The 21,064-nt window shown below is 46.4% G+C and overlaps 1 protein-coding gene across 1 annotated transcript; it reads right to left on the bottom strand.

The window, feature by feature from the left end:
• Positions 1-8,346: 8,346 nt before the first annotated feature.
• Positions 8,347-10,490, bottom strand: LOC136496530 (probable phospholipid hydroperoxide glutathione peroxidase 6, mitochondrial). Its single transcript, XM_066492227.1, has 6 exons — positions 10,206-10,490; positions 9,773-9,849; positions 9,470-9,531; positions 9,171-9,289; positions 8,678-8,845; positions 8,347-8,583 (listed from the first exon to the last, which is right to left on the bottom strand). The coding sequence occupies exons 1-6, from the start codon at positions 10,251-10,253 to the stop codon at positions 8,551-8,553; spliced, it is 507 nt and encodes a 168-aa protein (XP_066348324.1). The 5' UTR covers positions 10,254-10,490; the 3' UTR covers positions 8,347-8,550.
• Positions 10,491-21,064: the final 10,574 nt, after the last annotated feature.

Raw genomic sequence — 21,064 nt, forward strand, 5'->3', positions numbered from 1 at the left:
GTTCATTAGTAAGGCGTGACAAAAATTACATGGCTATTATTTGAATGGGTGCCAAAATTACATGGATTATGGATGGCTGCAAAAATTACACAGGTGAAAACAGTGGATTGAAAATATATGATTTTTTTTAATGGATATGGATTAGTGTTGAAAAAGTACACAAAATAGCAGTGTGGGACAAATTTAATCATAGTGCTAAGCATACAAATTTAATCGTAGTGCTAAGCATATGCTTAGCCCTTAAATTATAGAGATAAATCACCCCCCGTAGAATAAGAAATAGATCAACAATAATGCGCTACCGGATTCTTCACGAGAAAGCTGAAAGCCACTTACATGTGGGCCCACACTACACGATCTTATCCATTCCCCATTATTTTAGGCAGCAGATGTGGCTTTCAAGGCAAGCCATAGCCCTCCACTCCATCCGCCATGGGCGCACCAGTAGAGCTCAAGCAGGAGTCCTAGTTGTTTTTCTATCCCCTGTCACGCTCGTGATGTCGCCGGTGCACCTCGGTTCCGCGAGCGCGCTCGTCGTAGTCTCCGTCTTCGCTCACCGCGGCGCGGTGGCATGGTGAGTGGGCCCGTGGACGGTGGCCATCGCGGACGAGATCATGGTGCAAGAGGTTTAGGACATAAACAGGAGGAGTGGCAGGAGAGAATTGTGTCTGAGGCGGGGAAAGACGGTACACTTCGACACAGAAAAAACAGTGACGAGTGTTTCTCAGTAGTGTAGCGAGCCGCAGTTGAATCACGAACCAAACGATCGTCTAAGCAACCATGGCGAGCCTCAACCTAGACGTGGCGAGGGGTGGCCGGCGACCGAACACGCCCTGCTTTTTAGTCCCTCTACTGCAGCGACCGACTCCCACCCTCCATTCACAACCCGCCGCGGTGCACCATCTGGGCAGCCTCCACGTGAGTACGTGCCTGGGAAATTATCCTCAGACCACCGCACGGGTCAGAGTTTGGCAGGCTAGCTTTTACAAAGGTATCGTTTAGATGGTAAAATTTTTGGCAAAATGTCACTGTAGCATTTTCGTTATTATTTAGCAATTAGTATCCAATCATAATCTAATTAGGTTTAAAAGATTCGTCTCGTGAATTTCGTCTAAACTGTATAATTAGTTTTATTTTTTATTTATATTTAATGCTTCATGCATGCGTTCAAAGATTTGATGTGACGGAGAATCTTGAAAAATTTAGCATTTTGAAGTGGAGTAGCTGTAAAGCTCCCCTGCTGCTTTTGCCAACCTTGACGGGAGCAGGAGTAGCTGTAAAGCACTACTAACTTCGCATCATCCATATACTCCTGCTAATCCTAGTTAGCAGCAGGCTAGTGGCGCTAACTAACAACAGCTAGGGCGGTAGGCTAGCCCGGAAATTGCATCATCATCATCATCCGGTGTCCAAAGACCAAAGCAAACAAAAGGCGCCGTACGTGTCTCATCTCTTCCTGTCGCGGTCGCGGTCGCGGTCGCCGCCTGACATCAGCTCGTCTCGCCATCGTCTTGTCCTGTCCCGCGCAGGCGAAGGCGCAGACGCGCAGTGCAGTGCAGGAGTTGACCTACCTGCTCCCACACGACCACGGCCCACTGGCACGGGCAGGAAAAGAACGGCCGTTTCTAGGCTCATCCTCCACTCGCGTCGCGTGTTGAGGGAGGGAGGTGTGCAAAAGGGGGAAAAGAAGAGAGGCAAAGCAACACGATACTCGTAGGGTCGGGTATCTGTAATCAGCCTCGGTTGGGACGCGGATGCGATATCCTCGATGCCATGGAATGACGAGGCGACGATGGGTACAGCAGTACACTACGTACTTGGTCGCTTTGGTGGTGTCTGTCGTCCACTCCACACTCGGCGGCAGGCCGGCTGCTTTGCCGAGCGTACGCGTGCGCCGTGCCGGTTGGACCTCCACCACCCTTTCCTTTCCCGCGGGGCGACGCGTGTGCCGTGCGGTCTCGGCTCTAGAACCGAGTGCTGTCCAACTGTGCCTGCCTAGGGCCGCGTTTAGTTCGGCCCCAGATTTGGCGCCGCCCAAATTCGCGGCACTGTTGCGGCACTGTTGCGCACTGTAGTGTAGTGTTTTGTTTTTATTTTGTAATAATTTTTCAATCATTGACTAATTAGGCTCAAAAAGTTTGTCTCGCAAAGTACAACTAAACTGTGCAATTAGTTTTTGATTTCGTCAACATTTAGTACTCCATACATGTACCACAAGTTTAATGTGACGGAGAATCTTCTTTTTGTATAGTGCCAAATTCTGGAATTTGGATGAACTAAACGTGGCCTAGGTTACACGAAGAAAACGACCTCATCACACCATGGACGCGACGGATTGGTGCGGCCGTTCGCCCCCACCACGTACGTGTGTTTAGTTGCAGTTGTTTCTCGAGCAAAAAGCCAAAAACTCGCTCCAGTACCTCCGCGTCGACATTGCTTCGGCTCGTGCACTGCAGGCAGCAATACACACCATAACAAGCTGCGTGCGTCGCAAGTGCGCTGCTTCCTCATGAAGTACGTCATAATTAAACAATCTTAACACCTTTCCCAGTTTCCCCATATAGGCAGGGGGAGAAACACATAGTACCGCCTGCCACTGGTTTCTCCATTACAGGAACGCTAGTACAGGTGTACAGCACATCGTGCCATTTCCCCTTTTTTGTGAACTGTGCCATTTTCCCCTTTGAGAAAGTTGAAGACGACTCCCATACAGCACATGGTGCGCAGTCACTTTGTAAGTTTTATTTAGTATCCCTGACAAAGAAGACTGGCCAATTAATATCGTTCTTGCTTACGGTTTTCAATTTCGGTATTAGAATTTTTTCGGCCACCCTAAAAATTACTGAATTTCATGAAATTCAGCAGAAATTTCATTGAAGTTTTTAAAAGACTTAAACATGAAGTTTTGATTTTTTCCCCTAAAATTTTTATATCTAAATAAAACTTTAGCATGATTTATGACTACACAACTATTGAGAAGAAGAATATGCAACATAAACAATAGAAAATATAGATCATAGAATTATAATATTATATAGCACATGTATTAGTGTAATACGGAATTTCATATTTTTTTTTCCTTTCGGTCACCCCTGAAATTACCAAAAATTGGGAAATTTAGAATAAATTTTGAACCCTGGTTTCAATTAGCTTTAGCTTGGTTCCATTTGCTCCTTGACAGCTTAGAGTAGTCATGTAACCTTCGTGGACGACACCAGTTGTCGGGTTCATAAACCCGGAGTCCCCAATGGGTCTGCTTCCCAGCAAAATGCTCGGCCCAGCAGACAACGTTGCGACGACGCGCAACTCTTGGGTCGTCCCAGATACCTAATGACAGGCCGAAACAGTGGTCCAGTCTCCGACCAGAAGGCCTGGCCAAGGAGGGGACGACACTCGCTTCCGACTCCGACCCGCTTCTCCGACCGGAAGACCTGGCCAAGGAATGGACGACACTCGCTTCTGACTCCGACTTGCTTCTTCGGCCGGGGATACACCGAACCTCTGCTTATAGCTTCCAACTCCGAGTGGCGCAGTCAGAGCCGATTGGGGACAACCGACCGGGGACACCCACTCGGTAAGGACCCAGAAATCGAGCAGAACAGATAAGGCAAGGCGCTCAAGTCAAACGCAATATCGAGGACCGTACACCTGCAGGACAGTACTGTCAGACCATATCAGAAGGGTGCTCTGCAACCTTCCAGACATGTCAAAACACGAACAGTGTTGTGGGCGCCGACATTTGTCTTACAGTATGATAGGTGTCGACATTTGCCATACCAGAAGAACACGATGGAGTCTACCATATGCATCTGGGCGTCAACAGTATTGTGGACGCCGACAAAACCGTCATGTACCCGACGATGTGGGCAACAAGACTAGGTAGCGCGCGCACACACACACTCTCTCTTGTAAGGCCATCCCCTTCACCTATAAAAGGGGATGTGCTCTCTCCCAAAAGAAGGACGATCGATACAAAAACAACAGACGACAAACGGATCATTCCGACTCACTCTCTACTAGCTTTAGATATTCTAAAGCCATACAGAGCATACGCACCAATACTCAGCGCACGGAAGAGCCCCCGTCACTCTTGGCCCTTTGGTCTAGAGTCCGATCGGACCTCTAGCACCCCCCATCTTACTCTCATTTGTTTATAATCCCACAGCAAACTTCGAGCACTTGGGCTTAGAAATAAAGTCACCGACAAACTCAAACTGGACGTAGGGCACATTGCCTGAACCAGTATAAACCCTGTGTCATTGAGTGCTACTCCACATCCGATCATATGTAGGTTTATTTATGCATGTAGTTTCAATATAAATCTAAATGCACATCACACATATATATTCAGTGATTATTCAAAATAAGGGTTATGCACCGGGGCTTGCCTTAGGCAGGCGCGGTGTCAGCTCAGTCAGTCAGCGGCAGCTCCGGGACCTCCTCCTGCACGAGGATCTCCCCCTCGTACTCCTCAATCACCTCCTCGAACTTGTGATCTCCGATGGTCACGATCTCCGCCAACTCGTTCTCTACGTGCATGCGATGATGATGCAACCCTTAGCATTTCGGCAACAACAACTCTTAAAATAAGAATACACATAGTAAACTACTAAGCTAGCTCTAATGACTAAGATACTAAGCTAACTATCATCTTCATCAAGTAAAGTGTTGGGTTCAACTAACAAACACCTAGCTTTATAAATGAAGGATATATCTCTATTTTTACTAATTATTTAATGTATATTTAAAACAAAGATCATTTAACTACCCTTTTGTTAAGTCTATTCTAAAGCTACAAAAATTACAGTGAGCACATAATAATACCATAAAGCTACTGTAAAATTTTCAAAGCTAAAGTTATCACCATTTTGCCACAAAAATTCCTACAATATTTAACCTAATAATATTAAGCACTCTCAAATAATTTAATAGCTCCTGGTATCAACAAGTATATATATGAACTAAATACACTAACAGATAGAGCACCATTTTAGGAACTTAACAAAATTGGTTTCACAATTTTTAGATACTTACATGATTTTATATTAATTATTAAAGTTCAGCTCAGAATTAAAATAAAAAGCTATTTCTATTCTCCACAAAAAAGCTAAACTGATTTCGGCCCAACGCGGCCCACGCAACGCAACACGCGCGCGTGAGCGCGCGGCGGCCCACAGGCGCTGCCCACGCGAGGCCGGCCTGCAACGCGAGGCGGCCCAGCGACGAGGAATCCCGCGCACGCTGGCACATTAGCAAAAATGCCCCTAGACTTTGAGCAAAACAACCCGCAGTCCACGTTACTATTTCTATAGACAGCGACTTTGCAGCGGAACCCTCGGATGTTTCTCCTCTTTACAACGGCAAGGCCCCCGGCCTTCCCCGCGCGCTCCGGCATGGCGAGCGGTGGCACTGGCGCTTGCGCCGGCCACACGGGACCAATGTTTTCCTAAACAGTAAATGGTCTTTACACGGCCGCCCTTCGTTTAGCGTTTAAGCTGTTTACACGGTGTTTAAACGAAGTTAAACGGTCTAAACGGTTTTGTACTTAAAAAAAATACATATAATTATATATGTGCATGTAAAAAATCAAGGATTCTAGCATTTATACATATTTATCGGAGTAAAAATTAATTATTTTGGTATGTATATATATTTATGCATGTGAAAAGAACCAAATATAGATATTTATGCAGGTAACATATCAAGTGTACACATTTATAAATATAATAAACTTAAGTATACAAATTTATCCATACAAAACTGAACTAGATTTACCTTGTGTTCGTCTAAATGGCCGTTTAAACAGCTGTTTATACCGTTTAATGCTGTTTATCTCCGTTCCGTTTAGGCCATTTTTTGACCGTTTAAACGGCCAACCGTTTAATTTCCGTTTACCCTCTAAACAAAATAGTTTACCACCGTTTACCGTTTACTGGCCGTTTAAACGGCCGTTTAATCCGTTTAGGCAAACACTGCATGGGACCCAGGCTAACCTATCTACGAGGCCGATGCTCACCTACGGTTCGACGCGAGATGATGGGCGGCGGTTGCACGAGCCGAGACGCTAGTAGAAGGACCTCTCCACGACTGGCGGGCACCTTGTGGCAATGGCGATGGCGTTTTGGTGAGCTGCAGCAACAATCAAGGCGGTAGGGTAGTGGGTGAGCAATGACAACTCATCGGTGACCTTACTGAGAAGCCGGCTCAGGCGGAGACGGCCCGAGTGAGGCTGGCCACGTGCGCGCTGAGAGATGAACGGTGGACCGTAAAGGCACGGCCGCGTCAGCGGCGAGGAGGCGGCACTAGAGCTGCGACTAGCGTGTGCACGACGAAGAGGGAGCCGAGGCTAGCTAGTGGTGCAGAGGAATTATCGTAGGATGAAGTGGTGGAGGCTGGCCACGGCGCGGGCAGTGACGGGATTTAACGGCACAGCGGTGGGCAAAGCTCCAAAATTGGAACTCGGTGTGACGCGAGTCAAATCAAGGTGGGGTCGGCTGGAGACGGGGTGTGAAGGCGGAGACGCGAGCACGAGGAATTGATGAGAGGTGCTCACTCTCTGACTCGCCCTCACGCGACTCGGCGGCGGCGAAAAGCAGAGAGAGAAGAGAGAAAGAGAGAAATGGAGTGCGGTAGTGGGCTCGGCTCGTCCTTGCCTTGGCGGGACGCGAGCGGCGAGCACGGGAGGCCCACGCGTCGACGCTACGGACAACGTGTGCCCACGTCCGATCGGTGTGGCCCGAGAGCCGCAGTGCCATAAATGGCATGGCGACGACGGCTCGCCCACGTGCGCGCGGCAGAGACGACACGCTCAGGGCCGGCAACAGCGCAGAGATGCAGCGGACCGGCGTGGACGTGATGACGATGCGACGGCAGCGGCAGTGTCGCGACGCGAGGAGCAGTGGCGGACGCGTTGACAGCGCAGCGCAAGGTGGGGCTGGTGGCGGCGGCGGCTGCTCCGCGTGGCAGGACCAGCGGCAGCGGCTCCGCGCGGCGGACCAGCGGTAGCCGAGCCATGGCCAAGCCAAAGGCGGCCACAGCCGGCCGCGCGCGGCAGCGCGCGACCAACGCGGCGACGCCGAGCACGGTGATCGCGGCCACGCGACCAACCAGCCGAAACCGATAACGCACACGAATTTTAAAGCGCTCAACACGACCAAATGGTTGCTCCTAACCCTAAACCGTCTTCACCATGCTCAAGATGGCACATGACTACCAAATCGAGCTATAACACCACACCACCCTTTAATCCAATCTCTCACAGTAAATTGCTAAACATAGCAATGTCTAGCTGTTGGCATACTTGAAAATTTCGAAGTTTTTGAGCTGAATTTGATTTCCATTTGCGATTTCTAAGCTAGTGGAAACATTAGCTAGTAATATCATTTTTCAACCGCAAGTATTTCACTGTCATCTACAAAGTTTGTACTTTAAACTTTATTTAAGTATCACATACATGTTCTATAACATTTTTGCTTAATAAAAATTGGTTTTAAACCCTAAGTGATATAACATGACTATCGAATCCACTTTCGTTCTGCATTTTTGTTGATCGTTTTGAGTTACGGAAATTGATCTACACACTTTATTACATGCATTAACACATAAACATGATGCTCATGACATATTTTAGTAAATAATCAGCATCAGCCGGCTTATCAGCCGCAGAAACCATCAGCCCAATAGCCCGACTCACTATAAAACCTTCAAAATGGTGAAACGGGTCACACCGAAGAAAAATCTTCAAAGTGATGGAGTTGGGTCGAGTGTTGACTATTTAACAGAACTAAGGCGGCCATACTACAGGAGGAGAAAAATAGAGGCCCAATGCAAAACATAGCCTGTTATATTATTTATAGAATAGGTTTTTTATACCATGAATACATTACTTTTTGAGAAACAACCATTTCTTGAGAGAGTATATAAAGAGGAAAACTTATGCAAAAGCCTGAAAGTTTTTTTTAAAGGATTGCAAGAGTTTTGCCGCTATTTTTATTAGAGGAAGTAAAAAAGGGGGAAAAACAGAGTACAGACAAAATTAGAGACAAGAAACAATTCGTGATTTCAGCCAAGGTCAAAAGGATCACTGAAATTGGAAAACTCACCACTTGAAGGTTTATGTTGAAAATTTCTGTAAAACCATTGTATTGAAATAGACAAAAAAGGATCTAGTAACAAAAACCTTTTAGTGTCAATGCGTCATGCATGATTAAAGGAGAGGTCTTGCATCCAATGGTTAAAAATTTGACAGATTTTTGGGGAAGAAATCTGTTGACAGATAAATAACAATTCCAATCCAATGGTTACAAATTTGACAGATTTTTGGGGAAGAAAATTGCAGGCTAGTCACACGAAAATGGGGCAGCGAACTGATATAGCATTGGAATTCATTCGAAGGGAATATACAAGTACAGAGTGCATGCATGGAAAATAGAACAGGTACTGCAACCTCTCAAATACGGAGCACTACTTTATTAACACAACAATTCAATATTTTAGCGCTCAAAGCAATGCTCATACAGGTTTTTATACAGTTTTCCAGCCAGATAATGTTTAAGAGCTCCCAAGCAGCTTCTTGATATCCTTCTGCAGAGATTATAGAGAAACATTATAATGATATCACAATAGCATACTAGTTAAGCGCTTATAGCAAATGTGAATTGCAGCGCTGAAAGTTTACCTCAATGCTCAGAGGTGAAGTGGTTGGAGCATAGCGATCCACAACACGTCCCTCCTTGTCAACCAAGAACTTGGAAAAGTTCCACTTGATGCTGTCACCGAAAAGGCCACCCTTGCTAGATTTCAGGAACTTGTAGATGGGCGCAGCATTGTTACCATTGACATCAACCTGACAGCAATAAGAAATAGAGGTTAATACTACTCCATAACAGACCATTATACATGGTTCTCTTAGGATCATCACTGATATCCTCACATCATCCTGCTAAGTTAGATAACTGTATCTTTGCATTGATATCCTACTCGACTTTTCCTCTTTTGGGGCTTAGGACCATGGTGTTAGGCACCTAGGGTGCCATGTGTACATAAAACTCTTTTCCTAACTTAATTGAGCGGCAGAGCTCCTGCCATTTCCTTAAAAAAAAAAGCTATATCCTACTACTACTTTGCAATATTCTGGTTGAGGAGAAACAGCTAGAAGCCTAGAAGTTTACCTTGTCAAAGATGGGGTACTCAGCCTTGAAGCGTGTGCAGGCAAACTGGACAATCTCCTCGTTGGTACCAGGCTCCTCCCCACCAAACTGGTTGCATGGGAAAGCCAGGATTTCAAAGCCTGCACAAATCACAAATTGGCAGTTGCACTTAGCAATCAGCATCCCCAACAACCGGAATTGTTTAAATTGATGAACAACCGATAGTTGGATAAAATAAACCACTAATGCATATGGCCATGAGAACAGAGATAAGCATTACAAGACTAAGAATATACAAAAGCAATGGATTAAGGACACACCTTGGTCCTTGTACTTCTCATAGAGCTGGGCCAGCTCGGTGTAGTTGGAGTTGGTTAAACCACTGAAATAATCGGTCACAGTGCAGCAATTAGCAGTTATACAGTGTAAACAAAAGACGTCTACTTCTGACAGTGAAATAAGTAAGCACAGATAAAACCATTATTTTATATCAGGTAGGACAAATGGTTCCAGGTAGTAGAAGACATCAACGACCTTATTGATACCCTTTTGCAATGGGCCAAACAATGACAATAGTAGGAAGGTTAGGAAGAGGCGAGATTCTGCTGCAGATGAATTCATACCATTGGGATGCGACGTTAACGATGAGAAGAACCTTCCCCTTGTAGGTGCTGAGGTCAACGTCTTTGCCGCTCGCATCCTGCACACGAGCACCAAGCAAAAAGCAATCGTTAGACTCCCTCTGCAAAATCAGAGGCTGCGGCATCTACTCTTCTAAAAATCCGGCAAAACAACTAGCTCATGGCTAAGAAATTCAGTCATTTTGGAAGCCAATCAAACGGATCGACAGCGAAATTCACACTAAGCTCCGCACGAATCAGGAACCCCTGAAGCCCGGACTAAGCATAGGACAGCAGGCTCGGGCTTGCGGCTCCGGGGCACGCTAAACAAGCGCTCCATGCGAAATATTACTGGGTCCTATGATCCTCTCACCTCTGGAATCTAAGCACCGAAACGTTATTGGGTTGAGAGGGCGACGAGGGGAACGGGACTGACCTTGACGGTGAAGTCGTGGACGGAGGTGGCGGACGACGCGGCGGCCATGCTGGGGCGAACGGCGGGCGGCGGCGGCGAACTAGCGGGGTTCCGGAGGAGAGAGCGGCTGTTAGGCGGTAGCGTGTAAACGAAGCCAAGAGCCGGGAGAGAGCAAAAGCGGCGGAGCTGAGGATGTGGCCCGAGAGAATATTCGCCCGAGACGACGAGACGTCACCGGCGGGGGATTAGGAGGTGTGCAAAAGGGGAAAAAGAAGAGAGGCAAAGCAACACGATACTCGTAGGGTCGGGTATCTGTAATCAGCCTCGGTTGGAACGCGGAGGCGATATCCTCGATGCCATGGAACGACGAGGCGGCGATGGGTACAGCAGTACACTACGTACTTGGTCGCTTTGGTGGTGTCTGTCGTCCACCCCACACTCGGCGGCAGGCCGGCTGCTTTGCCGAGCGTACGCGTGCGCCGTGCCGGTTGGACCTCCACCACCCTTTCCTTTCCCGCGGGGCGACGCGTGTGCCGTGCGGTCTCGGCTCTAGAGCCGTGTGTGTCCGTCCCGGCGTCCCGATCCCTTTCTTTTGGGTGGCCCAGGTACGGTGACGAGACGTCACGTCCTGAATCCCCCTGATCATGATCCATCGGAAATTCGGAACGTCACTCGCGGAAACGTAGCGGAACCCGCCTCAGGCCGTCGCAGTGCCCTTGCTTTATCCCGCCTCGTTTTGCACTCTGTATCGCCACCCCGGCCGGCCGGCCGCTGGCGTGATGCACCCACCCAACTATACGCCTACGTACAAAGCACCAACTTATTACTTCACCGCGTCGAACTCGATCGATCGCCGTACGTGGCATTTCTAGGGTGCCGTGGGTGAACGAACACTGATGACCGAACAGGCTCACCGAAGGCGAGAGGTAGCATGTTCGTTTGGCTATGGCTTGTCGTAAATGATCATAAATTTTTAGTCGAAACAGTATTTTTCTCTCACACAAACCAGCCAACAGTACTTCTTCACGAACCAGCCAACCGAACATGCTGAATATATGGCACACATTAACGGCTCTTTCCGTCATCACGGCCCTTTTCCCTCCTGTTGTATTGTTTACGCTGACACTGGTGTCTTTCTTTCCTCGTATTCGTTTGGTGCAGGAGCATAAATCTGGGCACACGGTCCACAGCCCACACGACAATGATGCATGTGGGCACGTGACAACCGAGTGCTGTCCAACTGTGCCTGCCTAGGTTACACGAAGAAAACGACCTCATCACACCATGGACGCGACGGATTGGTGCGGCCGTTCGCCCCCACCACGTACGTGTGTTTACTTGCAGTTGTTTCTCGAGCAAAAAGCCAAAAACTCGCTCCAGTACCTCCGCGTCGACATTGCTTCGGCTCGTGCACTGCAGGCAGCAAATACACACCATAATTCCTCATCAAGTACGTCATATAATTAAACAATCTTAACACCTTTCCCAGTTTCCCCATATAGGCAGGGGGAGAAACACATAGTACCGCCTGCCACTGGTTTCTCCATTACAGGAACGCTAGTACAGGTGTACAGCACATCGTGCCATTTCCCCTTTTTTGTGAACTGTGCCATTTTCCCCTTTGAGAAAGTTGAAGACGACTCCCATACAGCACATGGTGCGCGTCACTTTGTAAGTTTTATTTAGTGTCCCTGACAAAGAAGACTGGCCAATTAATATCGTTCTTGCTTACCGTTTTCAATTTCGGTATTAGAATTTTTTCGGCCACCCTAAAAATTACTGAATTTCATGAAATTCAGCAGAAATTTCATTGAAGTTTTTAAAAGACTTAAACATGAAGTTTTGATTTTTTTCCCTAAAATTTTTATATCTAAATAAAACTTTAGCATGATTTATGACTACACAACTATTGAGAAGAAGAATATGCAACATAAACAATAGAAAATATAGATCATAGAGTTATATAGCACATGTATTAGTGTAATACGGAATTTCATATTTTTTTTCCTTTTGGTCGCCCCTGAAATAACCAAAATTTGGAAATTTAAATAAATTTTGAACCCTGGTTTCAATTAGCTTTAGCTTGGTTCCATTTGCTCCTTGACAGCTTTATAGTAGTCATGTAACCTGCATGGACGACACCAGTGATGTAGATCATCCTCTTCATCATTATCTCGCGCATTATTATTGTACCATTTCTCAACATTTTCCCTTTGAATTAAATTTGCAGCTATCCATGTTGAATTGAAGAGTATTCAATCCTCACCAGAGAATCCACGACACCAGTGATGTAGATCATCCTCTTCATTATCATCTCACACATTGCATTATTGTTGTACCATTTCTCAACATTTTCCTTTTCAATTAAATTTGCAGTTATCCATGTTGAATTAATGAGTACTCAATCCTCACCGGAGCATCCAGAGTTATCAAGAAGGCAACACATGTGCCATGTCATATGATCAATGTCATTAGAGCGATGTTGACGCAAATCTAATTAATTCTACATCCAAAGAGTTAGAGCACTCCGATTGCACAAATCACCTTGCCACAAATTCAGCCTAACCAGTTTTAGAACCAGGCTTCCGTATTAGCCCTAGAAAAAACTAAGAACAATGAAAAGGAGCACGGCTGACCTGTCTAGTGGCCACCTGGAGCGTACATGCTTTTATTTTCTCTATTTCATTTCCTATCGGCTTCACAAGCAGAGCTCTACCAATGGAGTTGAAACTATTTTGAAAAAACATTTCCTAAAACAGCTTTTCATAATAGATCTAGAAGAGAGAGCTAAGAAAACTAATATTTTCAGCTCTATCTGGCATTCTCCTTTTGTGAGATCAGATTTTAAGAGCTTCTTTTAAAGAGGTATTTCATTTTAACTCGTTTGACAAAAACAAACAACTCTAAATGACTTAAGCTGTTAGAGAAGCTAAGCCAAAACGGGTGGTTTGCTCACGAAAAAAGATTTAGGGCCTGTTCGATTCCTAGGGTTTGGTGGCCTGAAATCATTCCGATCAGGATTGCTTCGGTGATTTATATAGTGGAGTCGTTCCGAACGCGGCCTTAGGGAAGGAAAGAGAGTCCAGTCGAGCGATTCTGCTGCTTGAAAGCTGGTAACAAAATGATGGTAGGTCAGTAGGTGTTTTTTTTAGCATTCCTGTTTTTTTTCTCGGTCACCGCGACTGACGACTAACAAAGGAAGATAGCGTCGCAGACAATTCTCACTTCTCAAGCCCACGTATTCCGCTCATCGCTAGCTGAGCTGGCTTTTGTGAGAATAAAAAACAAAAAAGTTAGCAGCAAATGTGAGCGGGTCCGGAGGAGCAAAGACTCTTGCATTCTTCGAGAACCGTGCGAGATAAGCGACTAACATCTCGCTAGCTAGTAGTTTTTTAATCGTATCTTTGCTCCACATCGGACATAAGCCGGCGAAATCGCTAACCGCTGGGGACGCCCTCACTGATGTGTGCTGTCTTGCGGCGGAATATACATGAACTCTGGCACGGGTGGATCGATAATGACGTGGGATCATGAGATCCATTTGGATGGCTCTGAGCAAACATTTAGAGCCTTTTTGGCATGGCTTATGTCGATTTTGGCTTTATTTATTTTGCATAAATCGAGGCACTGTAGCGTGAAGCCATTTTGTAAGCCGTGGTTAAAATAAACTGAAAGCCGAAAAAAACCAGTTTTTCTGGCTTCCCGGCTTTGGCTTCACCGGTGAAGCCGTTTTAGACAATGTTTTCCTAAACGGTAAACGGTAGACAGTCGGCGAGGTCTCGTATAGCGTTTAGACCGTGTACACGGCGTGTACACGGTTTTACACGGATTACTCGTTTTTACTTTATTTGTAAAAATAACTATAATAACCTGTGTATATATTCATATAACATAGATAATATCTTAATATAGAATTACACAACAACGGTTAATCCAATAATATAGAATTAAGAACCTAAGTACTAGACCTAATAGCATAAGTGCCTAATAAAATACTCCGTCCATCCCAAAATAAGTACACATCTCGCTTATCGAGGAGTCAAACTCTTTTAAGTTTGACTAAGTATGTAGAAAGTAGAATTAATATTTGTATATTCAAATAATTTTATTATGAAAGTATATTCCATAACTAATATAATGATACTTATTACACATCATAAACATTTGTAATATTTTGAAAATAATTTATTTTCAAAATATTACCCAGTGTTCACCTACACGCCGTGTAGACCGATTACACGGCCGTTTTTTACCGTTTACACGGTGATCCCGTGTAACCTACCGTTTATGGCCTAAACTGCACGTTCGGCTACCGAGTAGCGACTACATGTCGAGTAATCGGTCTACACGGCCATGTAGGCGAACACTGGTTTTAAATGAGCCGTGTCAAAGGGGGCTTTAGACTATTGTATGGTTGTTTAGCTGCCTCTGATGCATTGCATTGCGTGCGAAAACGACGGTAACCGGTGCCCAACACACACGCGGCGAACCGTGCATGTGAAAAGGCGGGCGGAGACGACGACGCTCGCTCGACGCGGATAGGCCGCGTTTCTGCCTCTTCTTTCCTACGGCCTACGGAACAGTGGTGTACGTTTCCTGATTAATTTGAAGGCCTCGTTTGTTTGGCTAATAAGCCATGACTGAAAGTATCGTTAGCTGATTTGTTGTAAGAAAAAAATACTGCTCGTTGACTGAAAAAGTATGACTTATAAACCAAGCGAACATGGCGTTAAGCGTAGCACGTACGGGTGGCTACAGTTGTGTACTGGTGGGCGGTGGCTGTTTATGTTTTCGTGTCGTTCCTCATTTGACATCCTCGGCTCATTCGATCGTTTAAAACAAACGCCCAAATTTACACCATCCGAGATTGATAATGATATACAGCGGGCGTTCGTTCCATCCAAACGGACCTGCCCACGGAACGACTTGGACCGACTCGTTCTCATCCACTCCTACTCCGCCTCTCTCATCCTCATCCTCACTCCGCGCCTCCGCCTCTACGCGCCCACTGTACCGCTCGCTCCATCATCCCCACACCCTTGCTCACTGCTACGACGCCCTCGATGGACGCCGCGTCCGCGCCAGCTCGCTGTCGCCCTGCCCACCGCGCTTCCTCCCTCCCTTTCTCCCTCCCCCCTCCGCGACCTCCATTGCTACCCCACGCTCCCAGCGACCCGGCTCCAGCTCCCCCCACCAGAGACGAGGACAATGGCGGCGGCTCCGAAGAGATAGGTCGGTCATTCTTTGGATCTAAGTCCTCCTCTGGATCTGGATCTGAGCCCTCCTCCTCCTTCTCTGGATCTAAGAGAAACGGCGGTGGCTGTCGATGTTTGACCACCGATAGCCTACCACGGGAGTACCCGGGGCAGTATGTTCGGGCTTCAGCGTATGCGAAACTCGACGGTAAATGCAAGAGACAGTCGATTTATCCTGGTTTGGACCCTCGATCTCTGATCGAGTAATAGCCCTACGTCCAGTCGGTGTTAGCCTTTGCGTTGGATTGATCGTAAAGTGTCGTGTCGTATAGTTGTTGTCTTTCAATCCCGATCTAAGGAGCCTTGCCCTCCTTTATATAGTCAGGAGGCCAGAGTCCCAGTTGGTTTACAATAAGAGTTCCTAGTAGGATTATAGAGTAATACTGCTACTAAGATTACAGGGGAAGAATCCTAATTAGACTAGGTCTTCACCCTTTCTTACGGGGTATCCCGTGGGTCCCGCACCGACAAGCCCCCGAGCACTTCATGGTTGAGTTCTGGAAACCTCGTCTTGTTCCTTCAAGTCTCGTTGAGTAGGAACAAGCGTTGTCTGAGTGCTTTCTTGAGCGAAACCATGCAGCGCTTCGTGAGATCTTTGCGTGGTGTGTATCTTTTTGAAGAAAAAAGTACTTCTATTTGGATGTAGCCCCCGAGCCTCTAGCTGTTTGGCACAAGGAGCTTGTGGGTCTTTTCTTGAAATCGTCCTGATTCTTCGTCGAAAGGCTCCCAAGCATATACCCGGGTTCTTTGTCAAAAAGAACTCGGATATAGCTCGGTCCGGCTTCTTTTTGTCATGAGTCCTTGAAGTAGCCTTCTTGGTGACATGCGCTTTTTGAAAAAAAAAGTGCACTCACTAAGTGTAGCCCTCGAGCCTCTTGCTATTTGGAACAAGGGGCTGGAGGGTCTTGAATCTTATGTTGTTTGAAAATTGCTGTCTTGAAGAAGTCTTTTGAGTGACGTGCACTTTTTGAAAAAAGTACACTCACTGAGTGTAGCCCCTGAGCCTCTTGCTATTTGGAACAAAAAGTTAGAGGGTCTTGAATCAGAGTTGTTCGAAAAGACTATATACTTCTCCTTTTGTAGCCCCCGAGCATATATTCGGGTTGTTTTATTCAGGAAGAAATCAGATGCAGAGCCTTGGCGTGTTCTCTGGTAGTCTGCTGTTGTCAGATGTAGTTGTATGGTGGTGGTTGAGTGTAAATGCCTTTTGTTCATGTGTTGTACTGTGTTGGTATATTCTTTCGCATATGCTCATCTTCAATTATTGTTCCTTCATGCCTGAGTCCTCTTTCATTGAATTCTGTCTTTTCACTGTGTCCTTTGTTAGGCTTGTTTCGTTGGTGCTCTTGGTCCATGTGCACCGCTCCTTTGATCTATAAATACCCTCCCAGAGTACTTGTTTCCATCCATTGAACATTCTGTTGAAACCTTCGTGGTCATGAACATGGTAGTTTGTGAAGTAGAACAGCCCTCGGACGTGTTTTGTAGTTCCTGTGTGTCTTGTCATAGCTGGAGGAAGTCTTGTGATAGGGATTAGAGGTAGGCTAATCCCGCAGCAGCATTGTACCAGAATGTACGTGGTGGTAGTTGGAGGAAGTCTTGTGATGTGGGCTTCGTTCCTTCATCTGGCAGTTCTAGGTTGATCCTCGTCGCCTGTCTTGAGACTGTCCGGCACAGATCAACACCATATCCAACATCACATCGGTCTTGGGTAGACAGATGTCTGCTGGCCTTCTCTGCTCCATGTTGTCCTGCCGTGCTGCTGATTTCCGCCTTGGATGCACTGCGTCCGTCCTTTGAAAAAAACAGTGTAGCCGACGATGGTTTGTCCTTCCGAGTAGCAATTTGGGACACATAGTCGTTCCAGAGTCTAGCTGTGTCTGTGTTTCTCTTTGCTACTTTGCTTTTCATGGTACCGAGTTCGTTGGGTCTTATAAGATTTGTAATCTTCTATTTTTGAAGTCGCTTGTAATGGAACGAATTTTGTCTTCTAAGTTGTCCTTTACTTTTGTGCTGTAATCCCTGTCGTACATGAGATTACCGAGTTCTTTCCATAATTACCGACTTCTTATGTTCTTTGTGAGGTAGCCCTTCTTTTCTTCATGGTTGACGGGTTGTTGTTTTTGCAGTAATCTAATAACTCTGCCGTAGTGCTGGATGGATAAGTCTGAAATCTGCCCGTTGAATTGTACTGTTGTGTGGATTTGTGTCCTCCGTCATTTTAGCTGTGTCGGTAAATGGACCGTTGCGTTTTCACATGGTGCTTTTAACAGGCCTGGTGGGCCGTTTTTATCGCTGTAAAAATCTATTTAAAGACCCTTCATCTTCTTTTTCTTTACTGCCCTTCTTTTGCCTTGAAACCCTAGCTCTCAGACATCCGCCATCGTCATTGCCACCGCCGTCTTAGCGCCAGCGTCCAAGCTTTCTCTTCCCCTAGTTCCTTTTTTGCCTCCGTTAGTACATGGGTAAGAAGAAAGCCATAAGCAAGTCCTAGTCAACCTTCATGGACGAGGAGTCCTCACTCTCCGTGATTGAGAATCAGGAGTTTGTGGCCATGAGGGCTGCCCAGAAGTCTTGGCTGGCTCTGACAACAACTGAAGAGCAGCTTCATGAGGTTGTCGGCGATGACTTGATTTAGAGCAAGGCCTTTGCTGAATGGAGAGTTCCAGGCGAGCATCGGGTCCCTAGCCCAGGTCCTGGTGAGATCGTTCTTTTCGTCTCTTTCATTCGCGCTGGACTTTGTCTTCCTGCCTCTGCCTTTCTTCATCAATTTCTCAACTATTTTAGGATTTGCCTGAATCATCTTGCTCCTAATGCAGTCCTTCACCTTTCTATCTTTGTTCATCTTTGTGAAGCTTTCCTTGGAATTCCCCCTTCTCTTTCTCTGTTTCGTTACTTCTTTCGCCTGAAACCCCAACCCCGCTGTGAGGAGACCAGTGTTCTTGGTGGTTGTGGGATTCAATTTTGCCAGGGTCTTAAGAGCAAGTTCTTTGACTATGATCTGGTTGATTCTGTAAGGGATTGGCGTGCCGACTGGTTTTATGCCGCCAATCTGATCCCTTCTCTTGCTGTCCACTCTAGATCTAGTCCCTTAGTCAATGACCAATGGGATAAGAACCTTGTGACGTCTGCTGAGGTTCAAGCAATCTAGTCATTCCTTGATAGGATTAGTATGCTGAAACAACAGGGTTTGACCGATTTTGGCATTGTCTCGAGCTTCCTTCGTCATCGAGTTCAGCCTTTGAAGGAGCGAGAGCACCTTGACTTTGAGTACTCTGGGGCTGAGGATCCTTCACGCATGGTCCCAGCCCTTGAGTTGATCGACTAAGAGGTACTTGAGCATCTCCAGAAGATGCTGAAAGGAGCAAGCGTTGTCCCGCTTACCGTCTCCGAGTTCTCTGCCAACAACCCGCCTCCAGCTGTAAGTCGTTTTCTCTTCGTTCGGGTACTTTCTGTATTTCTACTGTGTCCATTTTTTGCTTAACTTTTCCTCGTCTTGTTGTTTCATTCTTTTTCGTAGGAATTTGGGTGCAACTTTGTTGACCCGATCCCTCTTGATGTTCTCCCTGCCGTGGCGAACACTGGGGAGAAACTTGCTGGGGCTTTTGCAACCAGTAAGTTCCTAATCTCCATAGTGTTTTCTAGGGTTTCTTCCAGATTTGTTGATGTATATGAAGAATATGTTCCTCGTCTAGTCCCTCGAGGTCCTCATAGTGTTTTGAAGAGGGGGCGAACGGATGGGTATTCATCTGGTCTGCCTGCTTCCAAGAAGTCTCGCAAGCCAAGTACTCGTCTAGGTACTCCAGTTGTATCTAGCATGCTCTTAGGTGAGCATATTTAATACTCTCTGTCCCTTTGTTTTCTTGTTTTTTTTATCTTGAACCGAGTACTTTTGTTATTTTTTAGCGGGTGCCCTGGTGACCTTGGTTGAGACCGAGGGGGAGGAGGATGATGAAGTACCCCTTATCATGCGGTGGTGAGTTGTTTTCATATTCCCCTACCGTTGAATTTCTCCTCTTTGTCTTGACTTTTAGTCTTGATCTTTTTGTAGTAACCGGACGTTGGGTATGGGTTCTTCTGAGGCTCCTACACTGGCTTCTTCTGAAGCTCCGATGTTGAGTCCTTTGGTAGCTCTGGTACCAAGTTCTTTCGTAGCTCTGGTGCCTAGTTCTTCCAAGGCTCCAGTTTCGGCTTCTTCTGGGGCTCCGGTATCGGCTATACCGCCCCTACCACCAAGTGGTGGGGACGTCTTTGCCGCCGTGGTCCCTCCTACGAGGTCCTCTTTCTGTTTTGTGAAGAAGAAGGTGGCTAGGTGAGTGGGTTCTAGCTTCACCTTTTTGCTTCTGTTCTCCTTTTCTCTTGTTCTCATCGGCGAGTTCTTTTATTAACTTTTAGGCCTTCGTCATCTCCCGTCCCTCCGTCGGCTTCTTCTTAGCCCTCCGTTGTGCCATCGAGTATTGAGCCTAAGGACTCATAGCACACCACTAATGAAGTGGTTGCGGGGGCGACAAGTCTTTCTGGTTATGATGCTGCTGCTGACTTGGTTGCCCCGGAGGTGACCGTGGCCATTGCAGTGGGTCCTTCTGAAGGATTGGCCTCTTCTTCCCGGAAGATTGCTCTGGTCATTCCTTCTTTGCCTCAGCCAGCTTCTCCTTCTCCTTCTCTTGCCAGTGGTCCTCCTTTCGCTAATGACGTGGTTCAGCAGTTTGATGCCACTCATCGGTTATCGGAGTTAACTGTTGCCTAGGGAAGCTTGTCGTCCCTTGCGACTTCTTTTGGAGAAAAGCTCCAGGTAAGTTTTTTCACTGTTCCTTCTTTGGATGTTCACTTTTCTTTGGTCCTCATTCTTTGTTTTTCTTTGTATCTTTTTTTAGTCCTCTCATGATCATACCAGCTTCTTTTTCTCGTCTGAAAATGAAAAAAAGTTGTCTTCAGAAGTGAGCGCCCTAAAAGCTGATCTTGACCTCCGGGCTAAGATGGAGGCTGAGCGTCAAACGCATCAGGATGAAGAAAAATCTCTTCATGCCTAGGCTATTGAGATCAAGAAGCAGAGGGATGCCGCTCTTTAGGAGGTTCAAAAGAACTCGGAGGCCATGAAGAACTTGGAGGCCATGAAGGAGTGCAACGGTATTGAGGGTTCTTTTTGTTTCTTTCTGTATTCAAACTCTCCTTTCTGCTGACTTGTTGTTTGATGTCTCATCTAGCTCTCTAGGTTGAAAAGCAAAAGCTATCGGAGGGTGTTGAAGAAATGAAGACTCTTGTTCGTACAAGTCACAACAAGGCCGAGGAGGTAATTACTCATGCTGAAGAGGAACTCGAGCTTGCTAAGTTGATTAGGCGTGGAGCTGATAGAGATCTTGCATAGGCCCAAAAAACTATTGAAGACTTATCTAGCAAGTTGGCGACAGCTACTGAAAACTAGAAGGCTTTGTGGAAATCCTTTCGTTCAGTAGCCGACGTTCTTTGAACTCCAGCGGATGACGGGCAATCTTGGGCTCAGTTGATTCCTCGAATTCCGACTCGTTTCCAAGAGTTTGTGAAGAGGTGCGCTCAACTGTGTACCAAGAATGTTTTGGCCCAGGTCTAGGTTCTTTCTCCAGCGACTCCTTTGTCCAAGATAGCAGA

Source organism: Miscanthus floridulus, chromosome 12 (genome assembly GCF_019320115.1).
Source record: "Miscanthus floridulus cultivar M001 chromosome 12, ASM1932011v1, whole genome shotgun sequence".
NCBI lineage: Eukaryota > Viridiplantae > Streptophyta > Magnoliopsida > Poales > Poaceae > Miscanthus > Miscanthus floridulus.